This window comes from Oncorhynchus clarkii, unplaced genomic scaffold (assembly GCF_045791955.1).
Source record: "Oncorhynchus clarkii lewisi isolate Uvic-CL-2024 unplaced genomic scaffold, UVic_Ocla_1.0 unplaced_contig_8910_pilon_pilon, whole genome shotgun sequence".
In the NCBI taxonomy this organism is placed as follows: domain Eukaryota; kingdom Metazoa; phylum Chordata; class Actinopteri; order Salmoniformes; family Salmonidae; genus Oncorhynchus; species Oncorhynchus clarkii.
Genome location: NW_027260954.1, coordinates 165,839 through 177,500, shown reverse-complemented (window position 1 = coordinate 177,500; position 11,662 = coordinate 165,839). Strand labels below are relative to the sequence as shown.

At 49.9% G+C, this 11,662-nt stretch overlaps 1 protein-coding gene across 2 annotated transcripts in view; it reads left to right on the top strand.

The window, feature by feature from the left end:
* LOC139402520 (E3 ubiquitin-protein ligase MARCHF4-like) overlaps nucleotides 1-9,561 on the top strand; it is a 14,583-nt gene extending 5,022 nt beyond the window's left edge. For both annotated transcript variants that reach the window (XM_071146512.1, XM_071146513.1), the window contains exons 3-5: nucleotides 7,777-7,932; nucleotides 8,563-8,755; nucleotides 9,071-9,561. In XM_071146512.1, the coding sequence (XP_071002613.1) occupies nucleotides 7,777-7,932; nucleotides 8,563-8,755; nucleotides 9,071-9,561 (840 nt within the window). The remainder of the gene's footprint in view (nucleotides 1-7,776; nucleotides 7,933-8,562; nucleotides 8,756-9,070) is intronic.
* The last annotated feature ends 2,101 nt before the right edge of the window (nucleotides 9,562-11,662 follow it).

Below are 11,662 nucleotides of genomic sequence, written 5' to 3'. Positions count from 1 at the left end.
GCGGGGGGTCTCTGGGTCGCCAGTTTACCTGGGCGGGGGTCCATGGTTCACCGGTTTGCTTGGGCGGGGGTTCCTGGGTCGCCGATTTGCCTGGGTGGGGGTTCTCTGGGTCTGTATGCCCTCAGCGGGTTTGCCTGGGCGGGGATCCCTGGGTCGCCGGTTTGCCTGGGCGGGGGGTCTCTGGGTCGCCAGTTTGCCTGGGCGGGGGGTCTCTGGGTCGCCAGTTTGCCTGGGCGGGGGTCCTTGCGTAACAAAAAGTTGAAGACCCCTGAATTTGCCACATCTTCACACAGTCTTTCAGTGATGAAGACATATCCTCATGGTCTGTCCCTGTGTTGACATTTAGGGAGACACTAGTATGATGCCCGTTGGAGAAAACTAGAGAGCATCTCTCTCTCTGTCTGCTCTAAATGACATCACATTATAGAACACTACTGCCTGGAGTGGTAGTTGCAGTCAGCCTGTCTCTGGGTGGCAGGCTGCTGAAAGCTTTTTGGCGCTGAGGATAAATTCATAGGTGTCCCAAATGGCACCCTAGTTGCTATCTAGTGCACTACTTTAGACCAGGGCCCATAAGGTGGCCCCTAGGGTGCCATTTGAGCTGCATCCTCAGTATAAAGAGTGTGTTAAAGCTTTGGCTCAGTCTGGGAGCAGGAGGAGGAAATAAAACACATTCAGGAGAACCAGTGATGCTGTCTGTCAATCTGAAAGGTCTCCTATTCATTCATACCCCCCCCCCTCCTCTCTCCTCCCTCCTCTCTCCTCTCTCCTCCCCCCCTCTCTCTCTCCTCCCCCCCTCTCTCTCTCCTCCCTCCTCTCTCCTCTCTCTTCCCCCTCTCTCTCTCCTCCCCCCCTCTCTCTCCCCCCCTCTCTCTTCTCCCTCCTCTCTCTCCTCCTGACCTCTCTCTCTCCTCCCTACTCTCTCTCCTCCACCCCTTCTCTCTCCTCCCTCCTCTCTCTCTCCCCCCACTCTCTCTCCTCCCTCCCCCCTCTCTCTCTCCTCCACCCCTTCTCTCTCCTCCCTCCTCTCCCTCCCCCCTCTCTCTCCTCCCTCCCCCACTCTCTCTCTCCTCCACCCCTTCTCTCTCCTCCCTCCTCTCTCCCTCCCCCTCTCTCTCCTCACCCCCTCTCTCTCTCCTCCTCCCCCCTCTCTCACTCAGCCTAGTCTAATATGTTATTGAATGTAAACCCTGTTTCAGACACTTGTTGGACCTACTCTGCTAGTCTGATTCCTGTCACAGACAGTACAGGACAGTCGGTTCCCCGGGCGGTTCAGGTTGAATTAGGTTGGATAACCAACGTACCGGTTCAGACCTCTTTTCAACTCACGTTGTTGTAGCCTAACTACCAGACAGCAGGCTGCACTGGGTACACATACATTTATCTGCCAGCCAGGGCCAGCTTTTCTATGTCTTTATTGTGTAGTATCCACCTGTTTGTATTACATAGATAGTGTGAAATTGAGTCTAGATAATTGCCTGTCTTTCTCTGAAGAAAGGAACAGGAGAGATGTCATTATAGATGTTTGGCTTTAGAAAAGTGCTCTTCTGGGTGTTTGTGTTTCAACAACTGAAACATGAAAGCAAGAGAATGACCTTCTTGAAAGGCTGTTTCCGCCCTCTCTGTGTCTCTGTGTCTCTCTCTGTGTCTCTCTGTGTCTCTCTGTGTCTCTCTCTGTGTCTCTGTGTCTCTCTCTGTCTCTCTGTGTCTCTGTGTCTCTCTCTGTGTCTCTCTGTGTCTCTCTGTGTCTCTCTCTGTGTCTCTGTGTCTCTCTCTGTGTCTCTCTGTGTCTCTCTGTGTCTCTGTGTCTCTCTCTGTGTCTCTCTGTGTCTCTCTGTGTCTCTCTCTGTGTCTCTGTGTCTCTCTCTGTCTCTCTGTGTCTCTCTGTGTCTCTGTGTCTCTCTCTGTGTCTCTCTGTGTCTCTCTGTGTCTCTCTCTGTGTCTCTGTGTCTCTCTCTGTGTCTCTCTGTGTCTCTCTGTGTCTCTGTGTCTCTCTGTGTCTCTCTGTGTCTCTGTGTCTCTCTGTGTCTCTCTGTCTCTCTGTGTCTGTCTCTCTGTCTCTCTGTCTCTCTCTGTCTCTCTCTGTCTCTCTCTGTGTCTCTCTGTGTCTCTCTGTGTCTCTCTGTGTCTCTCTGTGTGTCTCTGTGTGTCTCTGTGTCTCTCTGTGTCTCTCTGTGTCTCTCTGTGTCTCTGTGTCTCTCTGTGTCTCTCTGTGTCTCTGTGTCTCTCTGTGTCTCTCTGTGTCTATCTGTGTCTCTCTGTGTGTCTCTGTGTGTCTCTGTGTCTCTCTGTGTCTCTCTGTGTCTCTCTGTGTCTCTGTGTCTCTCTGTGTCTCTCTGTGTCTCTCTGTGTCTCTCTCTGTCTCTCTCTCTGTGTCTCTCTGTGTCTCTCTGTGTCTCTCTGTGTCTCTCTGTGTCTCTCTCTGTCTCTCTCTCTGTGTCTCTCTGTGTCTCTCTGTGTCTCTCTGTGTGTCTCTCTCTGTGTCTCTCTCTGTGTCTCTCTCTGTGTCTCTCTCTCTCTGTGTCTCTCTCTGTGTCTCTCTGTGTCTCTCTGTGTCTCTCTGTGTGTCTCTGTGTGTCTCTGTGTCTCTCTGTGTCTCTCTGTGTCTCTCTGTGTCTCTCTGTGTCTCTCTGTGTCTCTCTCTGTGTCTCTGTGTCTCTCTGTGTCTCTCTGTGTCTCTCTCTGTGTCTCTCTCTGTCTCTCTGTGTCTCTCTGTGTCTCTCTGTGTCTCTCTGTGTCTCTGTGTCTCTCTCTGTGTCTCTCTGTGTCTCTCTGTGTCTCTCTGTGTCTCTGTGTCTCTGTGTGTCTCTCTGTGTCTCTCTGTGTCTCTCTGTCTGTTTCCGCCCTCTCTGTGTCTCTCTGTGTCTCTCTGTGTCTCTCTGTGTCTCTCTGTGTCTCTCTGTCTCTCTGTCTGTTTCCGCCCTCTCTGTGTCTCTCTGTGTCTCTCTGTGTCTCTCTGTGTCTCTCTGTGTGTCTCTCTCTCTGTGTGTCTCTCTCTCTGTGTCTCTCTGTGTCTCTCTCTGTGTCTCTCTGTCTCTCTCTCTCTGTGTCTCTCTGTGTCTCTCTCTGTGTCTCTCTGTGTCTCTCTCTCTGTGTCTCTCTCTCTGTGTCTCTCTCTCTGTGTGTCTCTCTCTCTGTGTGTCTCTCTCTCTGTGTATCTCTCTCTCTGTGTCTCTCTGTGTCTCTCTCTCTGTGTCTCTCTGTGTCTCTCTGTGTCTCTCTGTGTCTCTCTGTGTGTCTCTCTCTCTGTGTCTCTCTGTGTCTCTCTCTGTGTCTCTCTGTCTCTCTCTCTCTGTGTCTCTCTGTGTCTCTCTCTGTGTCTCTCTGTGTCTCTCTCTCTGTGTCTCTCTCTCTGTGTCTCTCTCTCTGTGTGTCTCTCTCTCTGTGTGTCTCTCTCTCTGTGTGTCTCTCTCTCTGTGTATCTCTCTCTCTGTGTCTCTCTGTGTCTCTCTCTCTGTGTCTCTGTGTCTCTCTCTGTGTCTCTCTCTCTGTGTCTCTCTCTCTGTGTCTCTCTCTGTGTGTCTGTATCTCTCTAATAAAATAGGTTGCATGGGTCCTTAGGAAAAACAACATTTGAGCCTGGATATGGTGAGCCTGGATATGGTGAGCCTGGATATGGTGAGCCTGGATATGGTGAGCCTGGATATGGTGAGCCTGGATATGGTGAGCCTGGATATGGTGAGCCTGGATATGGTGAGTCTGGATATGGTGAGCCTGGATATGGTGAGCCTGGATATGGTGAGCCTGGATATGGTGAGCCTGGATATGGTGAGCCTGGATATGGTGAGCCTGGATATGGTGAGTCTGGATATGGTGAGCCTGGATATGGTGAGCCTGGATATGGTGAGCCTGGATATGGTGAGCCTGGCAGATTCAAGACTACCCACCATCACTGCTGACCCTTTAAATAGTTGATCCTGCTTCTTATTAGAGAAGATCCTGGTGAAGGATTCATCTGACCAGAGAGGATGTGGCCTGGTCAAGATAACCATGGTAGCTGTGAGATGTCTGGAACCAGAGAGGATGTGGCCTGGTCATGATAACCATGGTAGCTGTGAGATGTCTGGAACCAGAGAGGATGTGGCCTGGTCATGATAACCATGGTAGCTGTGAGATGTCTAGAACCAGAGAGGATGTGGCCTGGTCATGATAACCATGGTAGCTGTGAGATGTCTGGAACCAGAGAGGATGTGGCCTGGTCATGATAACCATGGTAGCTGTGAGATGTCTGGAACCAGAGAGGATGTGGCCTGGTCATGATAACCATGGTAGCTGTGAGATGTCTGGAACCAGAGAGGATGTGGCCTGGTCATGATAACCATGGTAGCTGTGAGATGTCTGGAACCAGAGAGGATGTGGCCTGGTCATGATAACCATGGTAGCTGTGAGATGTCTGGAACCAGAGAGGATGTGGCCTGGTCATGATAACCATGGTAGCTGTGAGATGTCTGGAACCAGAGAGGATGTGGCCTGGTCATGATAACCATGGTAGCTGTGAGATGTCTGGAACCAGAGAGGATGTGGCCTGGTCATGATAACCATGGTAGCTGTGAGATGTCTGGAACCAGAGAGGATGTGGCCTGGTCATGATAACCATGGTAGCTGTGAGATGTCTGGAACCAGAGAGGATGTGGCCTGGTCATGATAACCATGGTAGCTGTGAGATGTCTGGAACCAGAGAGGATGTGGCCTGGTCATGATAACCATGGTAGCTGTGAGATGTCTAGAACCAGAGAGGATGTGGCCTGGTCATGATAACCATGGTAGCTGTGAGATGTCTGGAACCAGAGAGGATGTGGCCTGGTCATGATAACCATGGTAGCTGTGAGATGTCTGGAACCAGAGAGGATATGGCCTGGCCATGATAACCATGGTAGCTGTGAGATGTCTAGAACCAGAGAGGATGTGGCCTGGTCATGATAACCATGGTAGCTGTGAGATGTCTGGAACCAGAGAGGATGTGGCCTGGTCATGATAACCATGGTAGCTGTGAGATGTCTGGAACCAGAGAGGATGTGGCCTGGTCATGATAACCATGGTAGCTGTGAGATGTCTGGAACCAGAGAGGATGTGGCCTGGTCATGATAACCATGGTAGCTGTGAGATGTCTGGAACCAGAGAGGATGTGGCCTGGTCATGATAACCATGGTAGCTGTGAGATGTCTAGAACCAGAGAGGATGTGGCCTGGTCATGATAACCATGGTAGCTGTGAGATGTCTAGAACCAGAGAGGATGTGGCCTGGTCATGATAACCATGGTAGCTGTGAGATGTCTGGAACCAGAGAGGATGTGGCCTGGTCATGATAACCATGGTAGCTGTGAGATGTCTGGAACCAGAGAGGATGTGGCCTGGTCATGATAACCATGGTAGCTGTGAGATGTCTGGAACCAGAGAGGATGTGGCCTGGTCATGATAACCATGGTAGCTGTGAGATGTCTGGAACCAGAGAGGATGTGGCCTGGTCATGATAACCATGGTAGCTGTGAGATGTCTAGAACCAGAGAGGATGTGGCCTGGCCATGATAACCATGGTAGCTGTGAGATGTCTGGAACCAGAGAGGATGTGGCCTGGTCATGATAACCATGGTAGCTGTGAGATGTCTGGAACCAGAGAGGATGTGGCCTGGTCATGATAACCATGGTAGCTGTGAGATGTCTAGAACCAGAGAGGATGTGGCCTGGTCATGATAACCATGGTAGCTGTGAGATGTCTGGAACCAGAGAGGATGTGGCCTGGCCATGATAACCATGGTAGCTGTGAGATGTCTGGAACCAGAGAGGATGTGGCCTGGTCATGATAACCATGGTAGCTGTGAGATGTCTGGAACCAGAGAGGATGTGGCCTGGTCATGATAACCATGGTAGCTGTGAGATGTCTGGAACCAGAGAGGATGTGGCCTGGTCATGATAACCATGGTAGCTGTGAGATGTCTAGAACCAGAGAGGATGTGGCCTGGCCATGATAACCATGGTAGCTGTGAGATGTCTGGAACCAGAGAGGATGTGGCCTGGTCATGATAACCATGGTAGCTGTGAGATGTCTGGAACCAGAGAGGATGTGGCCTGGTCATGATAACCATGGTAGCTGTGAGATGTCTGGAACCAGAGAGGATGTGGCCTGGCCATGATAACCATGGTAGCTGTGAGATGTCTGGAACCAGAATAAATACATTATATTGGTAATACTGATGATAAAAATACGCTTTTTAAACGAGTGTCACACACTAACGTGTCATCTCACTCTCTCTCACTTTCTCTCACTGAGCTGATAAATCTCTATCACTCTCTCTGAGAGGATTATAAATGACAAGTTCACGGTAGAACGCACTGATGTGAGAATCACACACGCTCACACACACGCACTCTACACACAAACTTTCACACATAACAAGATAAGAGCGTTAAGGATTCATCTCTGAGGAGGTCTCTGTTCAAACAGATTACATGAGCTTTGGGAGGTAAGAAAGCAGAAACCACAGCCCTGTCTATCTGTCTGGAGGAAACACGCTGTAGAATCCACACTGTGACAGATACAGAGTCAGTGGGGACATGTAGGTGTAGAACTGAAGGGCACGTTACTGGTAACTCTAGAGACAAGGCTCCAGATCGACTGTTCTCCAGAGCTGTGGGTGTAGAACTGAAGGGCACGTTACTGGTAACTCTAGAGACAAGGCTCCAGATCGACCATTCTCCAGAGCTGTGGGTGTAGAACTGAAGGGCACGTTACTGGTAACTCTAGAGACAAGGCTCCAGATCGACTGTTCTCCAGAGCTGTGGGTGTAGAACTGAAGGGCACGTTACTGGTAACTCTAGAGACAAGGCTCCAGATCGACCATTCTCCAGAGCTGTGGGTGTAGAACTGAAGGGCACGTTACTGGTAACTCTAGAGACAAGGCTCCAGATCGACCATTCTCCAGAGCTGTGGGTGTAGAACTGAAGGGCACGTTACTGGTAACTCTAGAGACAAGGCTCCAGATCGACCATTCTCCAGAGCTGTGGGTGTAGAACTGAAGGGCACGTTACTGGTAACTCTAGAGACAAGGCTCCAGATCGACTGTTCTCCAGAGCTGTGGGTGTAGAACTGAAGGGCACGTTACTGGTAACTCTAGAGACAAGGCTCCAGATCCACCGTTCTCCAGAGCTGTGGTGCACAGGACATGTAGAGATAACGTGGCTCCCTATTCCCTACATTGTGCACTACTCCTGCTCTGGCTAAAAGTGACGCACTATATAGAGAATACGGTGCCAGATTAACCCTGTGGCAGCGCCAATTATGTATATAAACCCTGGATTGCTGATGCTACGTATTGGCCAATGAGAGGCTTTGAAGCCATGTGTCGGCCATATTGGTGCTCCCCAGTAGGAACAGACGTCCATAAGAATGAAGGGAAGTCTACAGTATTTCAATGAGGACAAAATGACATGTATATAAGTAGTTTTTGTTTTAGTAATGTAACAAATATATACTTTAAGGAAAATGTTTTTATATATGATATGTTTATCTCACATAATATAATTTAAAAGTCTGCATTAAGGCTGTGATAGAATAAACATGGTAAAACTAATGTAGACATTAATACATGCATTTCTTTAGATTCCACAATATTTTTGACACCGGTGTCGGAGTGTCAAGATGGAGGGGCGATGGCTTCAATACAGCGCCCCCTGTTGTTCATCTAGTGGATATGTAAATCACTGGTCAGCACCCTGACCGACACTCAGCTGGCTCACTGTAAGACAAACCAATAGCAGCATTTTCCTTTGTGTCCCACAGGGGGAGCTGCTGAGCCCGTGTCGCTGCAGTGGGTCTGTCCGCTGCACCCATGAGCCCTGCCTCATCAAGTGGATCAGTGAGAGGGGCTCCTGGAGCTGTGAGCTCTGCTACTACAAATACCACGTGGTAGCCATCAGCACCAATAACCCGCTCCAGGTAGGGACAGCTGTGATGGGACTCGCCAGCTCTTGGACTTGAGTCAGGGGGGAGGGTTTTAGGGGATGAAGAGGAGAGCTCTAATTGGGTGTATATCACACAGCACTGCAGAGAGAGAGAGAGAGAGGGTTAATACTAGTGTATAGTGTGTATGAATAGTATGGGATGATGATGTACTCTCTCTTCCTCCCTCTCTCTCCCCCTCCCTCCTCCCTCTCTCTCCCCCTCCCTCCTCCATCCTCCTCCCCTCCCTCATCCACCTCTCTCTCCCTCCCTCCCTTCTCTCCCCCTCCCTCTCCCTCTCCCCCTTCTCTCCCCCTCCCTCTCCCTCTCTCCTCCCTCCCTCCCTCTCTCCTCCCTCCCTCTCCCTCTCTCCTCCCTCCCTCCCTCCCTCTCTCTCTCCCCCTTCCTCCCTCTCCCCCTTCCCCCTTCTCTCCACCTCCCTCCCTTCTCTCCCTCTCCCTCCCCCCCCTTCTCTCCACCTCCCCCTCCCTCCACCTCCCCCTCCCTCCCTCTCCCCCCTTCCTCCCTCTCCCCCCTTCTCTCCACCTCCCTCCCTTCTCTCCACCTCCCTCCCCCTCCCCCTCTCCCCCCTCTCCCTCCTCCCCATCCCTCCTCCTCTCCCTCCAGTGGCAGGCCATCTCTCTGACAGTGATAGAGAAGGTCCAGATAGCAGCAGCCGTGCTGGGCAGCCTGTTCCTCATGTCCTCTATCTCCTGGCTGGTGTGGTCGTCCCTCAGCCCCTCGGCCAAGTGGCAGCGCCAGGACCTGCTCTTCCAGATCTGCTACGCCATGTACGGATTCATGGACCTCGTCTGCATCGGTGAGGCCGGCACACAGAGGAACTCCTCCTCCTCTTCTTCTTCCTTGGTTGATTTATTGGGGGGGAAAAGATACACAAGCCAGGGGATTCTACTTGTTTGCACCGTAGTCCCCTATGGAATACACCTCCCTCCTCCTCTCGTCTTCCTTCATTCCCTCTTCTCCAATCAGGACACTTGAGGTGGGACATATATGACTCCCCAGACAGAGCTCTGGAGGACTCACTGTGTGATTAACCAACACTACCAACATGTTGGATTCAGGATGTATTCATGTGTAACTGACAACCTCCCCCTCTTCTTCTCTCTCGTTCAAGCGCTGATCGTCCATGAAGGCCCTGCAGTGTTCAGGATCTTTAACCGCTGGCAGGCAGTGAACCAGCAGTGGAAGGTGCTCAACTACGACAAGATCAAAGACACTGAGGACCACCAGAGATCCAGGCTGACGCCCAGGCACCTGGCCCTGCCCAACCCCAGGACGAGTGCTCCTCCCGGGGCAGAGCCGGGGGATGACATGGTCTCCCCCTCCACCTCCTCCCTCATGGCCGCGGTGGCCGCCTCCGCGCCTGGCTATACCGTGACCACAGCCGCAACCGCCAGCCTGACGACGGTGACGACGCAGGACTCAATGTCGGAGCAGGGGCCACCATCCCTGCCAGACCACCACTGTGCGTACAACATCCTCCACCTGCTCACCCAGCACCTCTGGACAACGCAGCAGGAGTCCCGCCCCACTCAAGTCCATCCCCAGCCTCCGCAGCCCAGCAACAGCAGCCGGGAGCTGGTCATGAGAGTCACTACGGTCTGAGGCTTCAACTGAGGCCTAACTTTGTTATGTTACAACAACGAGAGACCGACATAAGAGAGAGAGGGTTGTGTGGCCTCGTTTTGGGAGTTTGAATGGAGGACTGGGAGACGTTGCTGTGTGTAAATGTGTGGGTGAGGGGTAGAGTGTGGGTGAGGGGTAGAGTGTGGGTGAGGGGTAGAGTGTGGGTGAGGGGAGAGTGTGGGTGAGGGGAGAGTGGGTGAGGGGTAGACGATGGACAGGGGGTGAGGATGGAGAGCAAGAGAGAGGGAGAGATTTGCCAGTTTCCTGTGTTTTGACAGCCTTGATGTAATAAAACGAGATTTCCAGATCTGTGTGTGGTGGTCTGATGTAGCAGGAAGGATGTGTGAGGCACAGCCATTTCTCTATATATATAGGACTCTGCTTACAGGGAGCTGTGATAGATGGCACTGATCTGATGTGATCTACTATGTAGCCTGGAGCAACACTCCTGTCAGGAAGCTGCAGTCCTCACAGTCGGGATAAATAGACCTTTCTAATTACTATGATGACAGACAGGAGCACAGTTCAGAACAGTGACAGTCCATAACACTAATACCTTCTTACATTAGCTGTTCACAATGACAATTCAGAATGCATCCCAAATGGCACCCTATTCCCTACATAGTGCACTACTTTGGACCAGAACCTGATGGGCCCTGGTCAAAACTAGTGGACTGCACAGGGAACAGGTTGCTGTTTGGGATGCAGACTGAGATCAAGTTTCAATACAAAACACAAGCCGTCTCCTTCTGAAGAGCTTGAATAGTACGCCACTGACCCGTGGTTAGTTTGGAGTAGCCTAAAGTATGTGGTAACGCATTAACAGATGAATTATTCATATTGGAATAGGATTCCTTCCTGTCAACTCTGAGACATGGCAGAGGCATCACAGACAACTTTACATCTTCCCAGAGTCATTTATAAAACAGCTTTACATCTTCCCAGAGTCATTTATAAACAGCTTTACATCTTCCCAGAGTCATTTATAAACAGCTTTACATCTTCCCAGAGTCATTTATAAACAGCTTTACATCTTCCCAGAGTCATTTATAAACAGCTTTACACCTCCCAGAGTCATTTATAAACAGCTTTACATCTTCCCAGAGTCATTTATATACCACTTTACATCTTCCCAGAGTCATTTATAAACAGCTTTACATCTTCCCAGAGTCATTTATAAACAGCTTTACATCTTCCCAGAGTCATTTATAAACAGCTTTACATCTCCCAGAGTCATTTATAAACAGCTTTACATCTTCCCAGTCATTTATAAACAGCTTTACATCTTCCCAGAGTCATTTATAAACAGCTTTACATCTTCCCAGTCATTTATAAACAGCTTTACATCTCCCAGAGTCATTTATAAACAGCTTTACGTCTTCCCAGGGTCATTTATAAACAGCTTTACGTCTCTCAGGGTCATTTATAAACAGCTTTACATCTTCCCAGAGTCATTTATAAACAGCTTTACATCTTCCCAGAGTCATTTATAAACAGCTCTACATCTTCCCAGAGTCATTTAAACAGCTTTACATCTTCCCAGAGTCATTTATAAGCAGCTTTACATCTTCCCAGTCATTTATAAACAGCTTTACATCTTCCCAGAGTCATTTATAAACAGCTTTACATCTTCCCAGAGTCATTTATAAACAACTTTACATCTTCCCAGAGTCATTTATAAACAGCTTGACATCTTCCCTGAGTCATTTATAAACAGCTTTACATCTTCCCAGAGTCATTTATAAAACAGCTTTACATCTTCCCAGCATGATAAACACAAAGGTTAAATCATGATGTGTGTCTAGTAGAACACTGTCTCTCCTGTCAGGTCCATCAATTTTAGTACAGGTTGGCATCTCTATGAGAAGTGAATCCATATGATCTTTGATAACACCACCGATGGCAGTAAAAGGGCTTCATGTGTGACAGCAAGTAGCCTGAGAGAAAACTGAAGAGCAGCAAGTAGCCTGAGTGAAAACTGAAGAGCAGCAAGTAGCCTGAGTGAAAACTGAAGAGCAGCAAGTAGCCTGAGTGAAAACTGAAGAGCAGCAAGTAGCCTGAGTGAAAACTGAAGAGCAGC